Below are 10,619 nucleotides of genomic sequence, written 5' to 3'. Positions count from 1 at the left end.
AGGACGAAGCCTCCTCAGTGTCAGGGCTGCAAGCCTCAATTCCCTTTCACATTCAGTTATCATACTGCACTATGGAAGGGGTTTACCCAGCTGGCCCCCGAGTGGCGTGTAATAAACCCTTGCTGGTCACTTTGTCTATTCCCCCAGTCACCCTCTGCAATAATTATCTAATGCAGGGGTGCTCAACTCCAGTCTTCAAGCCCCCCCCCCCAAAACAGGTCAGGTTTTCAGGATATCCCAGCTTCAGCACAGGTTGCCCAATCAGTCACTGTTTCAGAACCTGTGCTGAAGCGAGGATATCCTGAAAGCGTGACCAGTTGGGGTGTCTGAGGACTGAAGATGAGCCTCCTGCTGTAATGTGTCAGTGCCCGGTTTTGTCACACACAAAGTCGTATGTTCCCTAAAGGAAATCAGCGGAAGGTGATGCGATATCTCCTTTTCCAACAAAGGGTTCCTTCTATATTGTCCGAAGCTGACGATTGGGCCGTTTCCGTCCCAAAATTCCCCATTTTTGGAGGGTTTTGTCCGAAAACAGCACGGCTGCGTCAAACTATATACAATTCACCTCTAAATCTCTTGTATTGGACGTCGTAGTATGATCTAAAGCAGGACTGGGCAACGCCAGCCGTTCAGGGCAACCAACAGGTCAGGTTTTAAAGATATCCCTGCTTCTGCACAGGTGGCTCAGTCAGTCAGCCGTTGACTGGCCAACTCCAGTCCTCAAGCCAACCGACCAGAGTTTACGGATATCCCTGCTTCAGCACAGGTGGCTCAATCTGGCTCACAATCGGTGCTGAAGCAGGGTTATCCTGAAAACCCGACCTGTTGGTGGCCCTGGAGGACTGGAGTTGCCCACCCCTGGTCTAACCAGACTATTTAGCTGCACGCCGTAATTTGTTCAGTGGGTTACGAGAACCTCCAGCAAAGAAGTTAAGGCTGCGTCCAGGGTGAATCCAGCCGGGCGGAGGCGCGCTGAGGCTGAGGGAAAGCCGGTGCTTTCCCTGGCCTTAGTCCGTGCGCCGTCCGTGGGGGGGGGGGGAGCTGTGACGTCACGGAGCTGGTTCGCCCTCATTGGGCGAACCGCTCACGTAACCGGCCCTGCGCTCCCATGAGCGCGAAAATCTAAAATTTTTCTAAGACCTGCGCTTCCGCGAGCCCCTGCTAAAGCCGCTCTCCTTGTTGCTGCAGGGGCTCACTGCCGAGCAGCAGCGCGCCTCAGCGCTGACCATGCCTGAGGCCTAAAACAAAAAAAAGGTGTCTCTGTAAGTTTTTCCATTCTTGTTGCAGTTTTGCAGGAACCCAGCATCTTGTGTTGCCCCCTGCTGGCTCACACTGGTCTCTGCGGGGTCTCCCAGCAGCCGAAATAAACTCATTTCATTTCCCGGGACACGGGTGCATCATAGGTCCCCTCTCTGGAACCCCATGCACTGGAATGAGCGTTAATTTGGTGCTAGCCAGCATTAAATAGGGGGGTCGATGTACAAATCTCGCAGCAGAGAGGAAACCCTTCCCCCCACACTGCTGCTCAAATGTGTGGTCCGCTCACTTGGATACAAAACGAGTGTCCCCCCTCCCCCCCATTTTAACACCCTCTCCCACCCTGCGGTTGCATCACTAAGATTCGGCTAGGAAGGTTTTACTGTACAGTAACCATTAACCCTTTCTGTGCAGAGCGACAGAATCCTGCTATTCCCGCAGTCTGTGCGATTCCACATGTTCCTTTATTGTTACATTAAACAGATGTGGCATTAACCCCTCGCTGCACGAGGCCCCTGCATTACACAGCAATGCCAGTAAGAGTGATGAGTAGACACTGGTGGGGGTGATCTATGGATCTCCTGCGGTGACCACGCGGTGACCTGTCACAGCCTCTCCACGTAGAAACTCTTCCCCAGCCGGTTCAGTTCCTCCTGGTAATGGCGATGCTCGTCCTGCAGCAGCTTCTGCAAAGCCGCCCTCCGGACCTGAACAAAGACACACAGCGTTGTGAGCTCAGCACGCGTCATACCGCGCAGCGCTGTGATCTCAGACTGCGCCATACCGCGCAGCAATGTGATCTCAGCGCACGTCATACCGCGCAGCAATGTGATCTCAGCGCACGTCATACCGTGCAGCAATGTGATGTCAGCATACATCCTACCGCACGGCAATGAGATCTCAGCACGCATCATACCGCGCAGCAATGTGATCTCAGCGCGCGTCATACTGTGCAGCAATGTGATGTCAGCATACATCCTACTGCACGGCAATGAGATCTCAGCACACGTCATACCGCGCAGCAATGTGATCTCAGCGCACGTCATACCGTGCAGCAATGTGATGTCAGCACACGTCCTACCGCACGGCAATGTGATCTCAGTGCGTGTCCTACCGCGCAGCAATGTGATGTCAGCATACATCCTACCGCACGGCAATGAGATCTCAGCACGCATCATACCGCGCAGCAATGTGATCTCAGCGCGCGTCATACTGTGCAGCAATGTGATGTCAGCATACATCCTACCGCACGGCAATGAGATCTCAGCACGCATCATACCGCGCAGCAATGTGATCTCAGCGCGCGTCATACCGCGCAGCAATGTGATGTCAGCATACATCCTACTGCACGGCAATGAGATCTCAGCACGCATCATACCGCGCAGCATTGTGATCTCAGCGCGCGTCCTACCGCGCAGCAATGTGATCGCAGCGCATGTCATACCACGCAGCAATGTGATCTCAGCACACGTCATACCGCGCAGCAATGTGATCTCAGGACACGTCATACCGCGCAGCAATGTGATCTCAGCGCGCATATCGCGCAGCAAAGTGATCTCAGCGCGCGTCATACCGCGCAGCAATGTGATCTGACCGCGCAGCAATGTGATCTCAGCGCGCGTCATACCGCGCAGCAATGTGATCTCAGCGCGCGTCCTACCGCGCAGCAATGTGAGCTCCGCACGCGTCATTCCGCGCAGCAATGTGATCTCAGCGCGCGTCCCATCGCACAGCAATGTGAGCTTCGCACGCGTCATTCCGCGCAGGAATGTGATCTCAGCGCACGTCACACCGCGCAGCAACGTGAGCTCCGCAGATTTATTCATTTATTTATTTATAACATATTTTACCAGGAAGTAATACATTGAGAGTTACCTCTCGTTTTCAAGTATGTCCTGGGCACAGAGTTAGGACAAATAATACATGGTTACAAGTACAGTTACATAAATGAACAGGGTATACATTATATACAAAACAGTGCGTGCACAGTTAATGAAAATATATATTATGGGCGAATGAAACAGTTACAGACCAGATTAAAATGTGAGACAGCCTTAGATTTGAAAGAACTTAAGCTGGTGGTGGATGTGGGAGTCTCTGGTAGGTTGTTCCAGTTTTGGGGTGCACAGTAAGAGGAGGAGCGGCCGGATACTTTGTTGAGCCTTGGGACCATGAACAGTCTTTTGGAGTCTGATCTCGGGTGATAGGTGCTGCATGTGGTAGGGGTGAGGAGCTTGTTCAGGTAGCGGGGTAGCTTACCCATAAAGAATTTAAAGGCAAGACAGGAAAGGTGAACTTTGCGCCTAGACTCTAGTGATGACCAATCTTGTTCTTTGAGCATTTCGCAGTGATGTGTGTTGTAGTTGCATTGGAGAACAAAACGACAAATTGAATTGTAGAGGGTGTCAAGTTTGCCAAGGTGGGTTTGAGGTGCCGTGCCATATACTATGTCTCCATAGTCCATAATTGGAATTACCATCTGCTGTGCGATACGCTTTCTGACCGGGAGACTTAAGGAGGATTTGTTCCTGTAAAGTACCCCTAGTTTGGCATAGGTCTTGGTTGTCAGGGTATCAATGTGCATCCCGAATGTTAAGTGGGAGTCAAACCATAAGCCCAGGTATTTAAAACTAGTGACAGGTGTTAGGGTGGTGTTAGCGTTGGTTCTAATCTGGAGCTCAGTCGCTGGAAGCTTTAAGAATTTAGTCTTGGTCCCAAATACCATTGTTACAGTCTTGTCAGTGTTTAAAAACAGTTTGTTTTGGGAAATCCAGTTTTTGAGTCTCAAAAAGTCAGACTGAAGTATGTGTTGAAGGTCAGAGAGGCTATGGCTGTGTGCATATAGGATTGTGTCATCTGCATACATGTGTATTGAGGCTTCCTTACAAGCTGTGGGAAGATCATTAATGAACACTGAGAAGAGTAGGGGCCCCAGAACAGAGCCTTGCGGTACACCACAGGTGATATCCAGGGGGTTGGAGTTAGAGCCTGAGATGGACACATGTTGGGATCTTCCTGATAGGTAGGACTGAAACCAGTTTAAAGCATGCTTCACTATTCCAGAGCTCTGGAGTTTGTTGAGCAGGATAGCATGATCAACAGTATCAAAAGCCTTTGCAAAATCTAGGAATACTGCACAAGTGAGTTGTCCCCGTTCCATTCCACACTGGATTTCATTGCAAACTTTTAGCAGGGTAGTTACGGTGGAGTGCTCTGCCCCAGCGCCTCAAGCATCATACCACGCAGCAGGAGGAGGGGCGGCCAACTTCATGTGACCGAAAGGTTAGTCACTTTACCTGCCCGTGCCAAACTTTAGATGGGGGTTAAATAGACCCGTCAGTGGCGGCAGTTGGGGGTAAGTGCTTGTCCTTGCCAGACGAAGCTCGGGGCTGATGAAACCCGGGGGGAGTGGCAAGTGTGCGGGTTCATCTGGACGTGACTTCCGGGAGCCAGGATCGCCTCGTATCTCCGGGCTACGGGTTTACCTAGTAAAAGTCCGGGTGGCGGCAACCCTGGGCGGTGTCTCCCGGCATCTTCATCCTGCAACTCTTCTCAAAATGGCCGCGTGGCGTCAAATGCCATGACAACGAGACGCTTTGTGACAACATGACGCAATGCGGCGCCTCACGTGACGATTATGCACCATAAGGCGTCACGTTCACATGGCAACTGGACACCGTGTGATGTCACGTAAAAAAAAAAAAAAGCTGTTTGTGCTGTGCACGCGCATAGTAAGTGAAATTTCTTTGTGTGTTTTCGTAGCTCTAGAATGAGCACGATACTCACACACTGTGTTAGTCTTAGCCATTTTTATTTTTGAGATAATTTTGAACGTAATTTTATTTCTGCGCATAACTGTGAATTCCTCCTGTGTGTGCGAATATGTGTGTGTGTGTGACTGTGTGTAATAGTGTGTGACTGTGTGTGATACAGGGGGTGTGGGTGGTCAGCGCTCCGTGTCCTCTTCACATCTGGTGCTGCTGCTGCCCATGCGTGACGCGCTGCCAAGCTCCACAGGCCTCTGCGCATGCGCGCCAGAGACCTCTGCTTGTGCACTGGGCTGAGTATTCTTCTGCGCATGAGGATACGGCCGTCTCTGCGCATGTGCAGGGGGAGGATGATGCCTCTGTGCATGCGCTGGATGTGCCGGGCGTCTCGGCGTATGTAGTGGATGCGGCGGGCGACTCTGCGTATGCGCTGCCTCGCAGCAACGGCCGATTGTGCGCATGCTCGCACAGATAGCTTCCTGGCTGGTATCGATGGACGCATTATCGCATGAGGGACCCGGCGGTCACATCTGCGCAGGCGCATCTATCCAACTCCCATGTCTGTGCGTGCACGAGCCAACAGTCTCTACTGGCAACAATTAAATCACACCAACGGCCTCTTCTGCCGCCATCACTACTGCGCATGCGCGGCATGTCAGCGGGCATGTGGGGGGGAACGGCGGCCGTTAGCAGCGGCGCCGGCGGCTATCGCCGCGGCATATGTCATCGGCCGTGTGGGGGGAGCGGCGGCCGTTAGGAGCGGCGTGAGAGGAGCGGCGGCCATTACGTGACGTCATTTCCGTTTCAAATTTTCGTCTCCATGTCTCCAGTTTTGTCCCATCAAAACTGACTAGGTGCCACTAAAGAAGTTTCCCTTCAAAAAAATTTCTCCGGGTTGGCCTTCAGTAGAAGGCGGTAACCCTGCCGGGAGTCCACTCGCAACAACAGCCGGGTCACGTGGGCCCGGCCAGAGGGTTACGGGGTCAGCGGTTCAAGGACCGTCTGACCCTTCACCCATTAAGCGAGCACTCTGGCTGGGACTGACAGGTACTCAATGATTTAATAAAGAAGCCGCGGCCCTTTATCCCTCCAGACCCCGTCTCTGTCATTATTTGGATGTGTATATGTGGGTATTGGGTGGGGAGGGGAGCTCCCTGGCCATGTTATAGTCCAACCCAGTCCAATATTATGTGCTGGGAGCCAGCAGTGCTAAACTGCTGTGTCATCATGAGACTGAAAGCCAGTCCTGGTTCTTCAAGTCTCCATTTTACATACAAATGTAGATTACTGAGACCTACATTACACTGGAATTAGAGCAAGAAAACACGGACTGGATGAGGATCCACTAGAGATCATGTAGAACAGAGGCACTCAACTCCAGTCCTCAAGGTGCCCCCCCCCAAAACAGGACAGGTTTTCAGGATATTACAGCTTCAGCACAGGTGGCTCAATCAGACAGAGCCACCTGTGCTGAAGCTGGGATATGCTAAAAACCTGACCTGTTGGTGGTGTGGGGGGGGGGGTAAAACCTTGAGGACTGGAGTTGAGCCCCTCTGATGTAGAAAAACAGGCGTTACATGATGTGACCTCTCCCCCTCCCCCCCCCCCCCACTCACCAGCACAATCGCCTTATTTGCCATGTTTCTCTCCTGCCTCATCTGGATCTGTTGTTGTTTTCGGGCGCGGGCGAAGTGGATTCCACCTACATCCTCCGTCCACCCGTACAGGAACTCCCGCTTCTGCTTGCTGCAGCCAGGGAGGAAGAACAGATTTCGGGGTGAAGGAAACGCTGGGTCGTGTGTCAAAGTGATCAGAAAAACACATCGCAAATAAGAAATACGAACACGTGCTACTCGCAAGGTAAATAAGCATGGACGTGTGAGAGCCACATCCCAAGAACAACTTTACAACCGAGAAAACTGAAAGTAGACAAGAATTATTTAGTCTGCTTATTCGCCACCTATAGGGCACCTATATCCTGACCCTGTAGGAATTCTGTGCCTATCCCAAGAATGTTGTATTTGTCCCATCTGCTGGCAGTGCTGGGAGACTTCTCAAAGTCACTCCTAGTCCTTTTCACCCTCTACGTCAGTGGGTCTCAACTCAAAACCCCAACAGGTCAGGTTTTTAGGATATACCAGCTTCAGCACAGGGGGCTCAATCAGTTCCTGCTTCAGCGCAGGTGTCATAATATGTCCCTGATTCAGCACAGGTGGCTCAGAGGCTCAGTGGAAGACTGATCCTCTGATTGAGCCAACTGTGCTGAAGCTGGGATATCCTGAAAACCTGACGTGTTGGGGGGGGGGGGGGCTCGAGGACTGGAGTTGACCTCCCTGCTCTACTGAACAGGAACTGGCTACCCCGAAAGCGCCCTTTCCCCCACAGCCAATTTGAGTGAAAAAAATGTGGATTTCGTTTGGTTATGGGTTAGGTTACCTTTTCATGAACAAACAATGCTTCACATTGAGACCTCGCAAGTCTCCTCTTGTACCAAAAAAAACCTACCACCACCTACAATGCATCGATATTTCTCCAGATACTACTAGAAGCCCAAGGATGGACACAGAACATGTTTTTACCGTTGGATTTCCTCTTTTGCAACTCGAAAATGTTCATTTTTCTGAAAGAGAAAGAAAACATGATCCGAGTCTGAAAAAAAGACGTTCCCCGGGGCTTTCCGGTAACAGAACCGATCAAGACCACCCTATACTCACCCGGGTGGTCCTGATCTCTTCTAGATCTCTCAGGGTCCTGCCTGGCAGCATCACAAACTGGTGCAAAGAAAACAGAGCCAGGCGTTAGTGATACGGAGATCTGCAAGGTGAGCACCACATCAGCATGTACATAATCAGGGAGACACACACGGATGCGTCTGGGGGCATTTCTAGAGAGCAAGTCCGTGCTCTAATCAAATGAAAATTGGTTTGCAATCTGCTGCAGAGGGCATGTAATGGAAATGCAATGTAGGCCCTGGCAGCAAAAAACAGGCGAATATATATATATATATATACACATATTAATATCAGTGTTACTAGAGTTAAAATTGGAGTTGACTTGAGTGAGAATTACAAGAGAAACTGGACTCTGCACTTCGTCAACTCTTCAGCGGTGAGAACCTGGCTTTCTAAATTATCTTTTTTCACATCTAAAGACGAAGATTGCGGCCATGGTGACAGCGCGCTCGCGTCCGTGCGCGTGACGTCACCCGTTTTTTAGCGCTAGTGGTTTGAGGCCAGGGTAGAAGCGACAGGGAGGCGTGTCGGAGGGCGTGGCCGTGACATCATGGAGCAGGTTCGCGCTCACTGGCTGTGGAAACAAATGTAACAGATTCCTCGCGCGGTCTATGGCTGCGATCATTGCCTTAATGCATTGTAATCGCACCGCGCGCGCCTCCGCACCATCTCCCCGACCAGGGCCGCAGCCTAACTTCCTAACAGTGTAACCTTCAGTGCTACACAGCCCTCCTAGACCTCATTTTATACACCTCTCTCACCTCCTACTCCTCATCTCCTCCAATACCTGGGACCTCTCCCCTCCTACCTCTCTCCCTGCTCCTCATTATGCCCTCCCAGGCCTGATTTATACACCTCTCTCACATCCTACTCCTCCTCATCTCCTCCAATACCTGGGACCTCTCCCCTCCTACCTCTCTCCCTGCATCTCATTATACCCTCCCCATTTGCTTTTTCTGTTTGCGGTGTCCTCACTGCTTTGCAAACATTTCTGATCTCTCCAACTTCCCCACTCTCCTCCTATCCACATTTCTTCAACTCTCCTCCCCTCCACCTATGCCCATACACTGCACCACTATGTACACACCTTTCCCAACAACTTCTGCCCCCCTCAATAAAAAACACCCCCACAAATCCTCTTCTCTCTCTGCCCTCCCTGCTGCTGGGGATATCTCTCCTAATCCTGGACCAAGCAATATCCACACCTGCTCTCGCCCACGCCTCCCTGCCACCTCCTCCACACCTGCACCCACCCACCATCAAGGCCAAGCACTGCCATCTACTGCACCTACCCACCATCAAGGCCAGGCACTGCCATCTACTGCACTTATCCCTTCACCTGCTGTTTCTGTAACTCTCCCATCAGACCGCTTAGGCCTTGGACATAGTAGGCGCACAATGGCGCTCCTAACGCCCGCGCGATCTGTGGACTGAAATCGCTTGTGACGGGGAGGCGTGGCCGTGACGTCACGAGGCTGGTTTGCTGTCATTGGCTGAACTGCTCACGTGACCCGGCCGCCACGTGACAAATTCCTGCGTCTCCTGGAAACGCCGCCGCCGCTGCGCTTCATCGCGCGCTCTATGGCCGGCCTTGTAGAGGTGCGGCCTGTTTTTCAGGCCACACGTTCGCTCGCACTATGGCCGTGGCCTTAAATTTTAAGCTCTCCGAGCGAGGGATTTCCTTTCCTATTGTTAGTATTATAAGTTCCTGTACTGACTTTGTAAAGCGCCGAGTACACTGTCGGTGCTATATACATACAAACTCTCCTGACCTCTGCACACTTGCCGATTTATTGCCTCTTCCTTCTTACTAGGTTAGGCACTCATGTGTATCTCCGTTACCATGGTAACTACCAACCCCCGCCATTCTAATGAAGCCACTTCCGGTTCAGTGAGGTTTTTTTTTTTTTTTTAAACTAACTTTATTTAAAAACAAATGGCAATTTTTTACAGGGTGTTATAGGAGTAAGACAAGCTTTGCACACCTGAATGTTGCAGATGGGAAGGTGTAATACAGGAGTGAGACAAGCTTTGCAGAGACCTGAATGTTGCAGAGGGGAAGGGACCATCTTTATGTTGTCCACTTACTTGAAAGTGAAACTGCACAATAAAACACACCTCCTTAATAAAGCATATGAGTAGCTCCGTGGCTGATACTTTACACCTCATACATTAACCTTGGCCCCCTGCAGACGCACTTACCAGAACATCCTCCTGTCTCTGTACGTTCTTCCTACCAACCAATTCGATTGTAAGCTCTTCGGGGCAAGCACTCCTTTTCCTAAATGTCACTTTTATGTGTGTGTGAAGCGCATCTTCCTAGGTGTGTGTGTGTATATATATATGCAAATGTAACTGTGTGTGTGTGTATATATATATATATATATATACATATATATATTATATACATATATATATATATATATATATATACACACACACACACACACACACACAGACACAGACACACACACACGTGTGGTAGGGAGGGACTTTATTCATAAGGTTCCCGATTGAGCAAGGAGTGCAGAGAAAATGCATCAGCTGATAGACAAGAAGCAGGAATTCTATAGTAGGCTTATGACCTGTGTGTCATCGATGGTGAAAAACTCTAGGAACGGTTTCCATACAGCGCAGTGTTACATCAGAAAACAGGAATCATTTTAGATCAATGTTGTGTCTGTCACAGCTTTAGATGATAATCAATGGAAATATGGATGGATTTCTGACAAAAATGTGTTTTACAACTCTGGCTTCATGCAGCAAGATGACTTGCAATATCTTATTTTACAGACGCTCGGTCACCTTCTTGGCTAATAAATTAAGTCCTGGTCGGTCTAAACAGGGGTGGCCTGCTTCGGCC

General features: G+C 50.6%; 1 protein-coding gene across 3 annotated transcripts; it reads right to left on the bottom strand.

The window, feature by feature from the left end:
* Positions 1-1,702: 1,702 nt before the first annotated feature.
* CFAP141 (cilia and flagella associated protein 141) lies at positions 1,703-9,642 on the bottom strand. 3 transcript variants are annotated; one of them, XM_075607982.1, is made up of 5 exons: positions 9,529-9,642; positions 7,739-7,795; positions 7,604-7,644; positions 6,641-6,770; positions 1,703-1,964 (listed from the first exon to the last, which is right to left on the bottom strand). In XM_075607982.1, exons 2-5 carry the CDS (start codon positions 7,787-7,789, stop codon positions 1,863-1,865), a joined length of 324 nt encoding a protein of 107 aa, XP_075464097.1. In that variant the 5' UTR covers positions 7,790-7,795; positions 9,529-9,642; the 3' UTR covers positions 1,703-1,862. The 3 variants fall into 3 exon arrangements, with proteins under 3 accessions (XP_075464097.1, XP_075464099.1, XP_075464100.1); XM_075607984.1 differs by having other exon boundaries at positions 9,543-9,641; XM_075607985.1 differs by having other exon boundaries at positions 9,516-9,620.
* Positions 9,643-10,619: the final 977 nt, after the last annotated feature.

The sequence above is a fragment of the Ascaphus truei genome, chromosome 7, assembly GCF_040206685.1.
Source record: "Ascaphus truei isolate aAscTru1 chromosome 7, aAscTru1.hap1, whole genome shotgun sequence".
Taxonomy (NCBI): domain Eukaryota; kingdom Metazoa; phylum Chordata; class Amphibia; order Anura; family Ascaphidae; genus Ascaphus; species Ascaphus truei.
The sequence above is the reverse complement of the archived record's forward strand: the minus strand, read 5'-3'. Positions and strand labels throughout refer to the sequence as shown.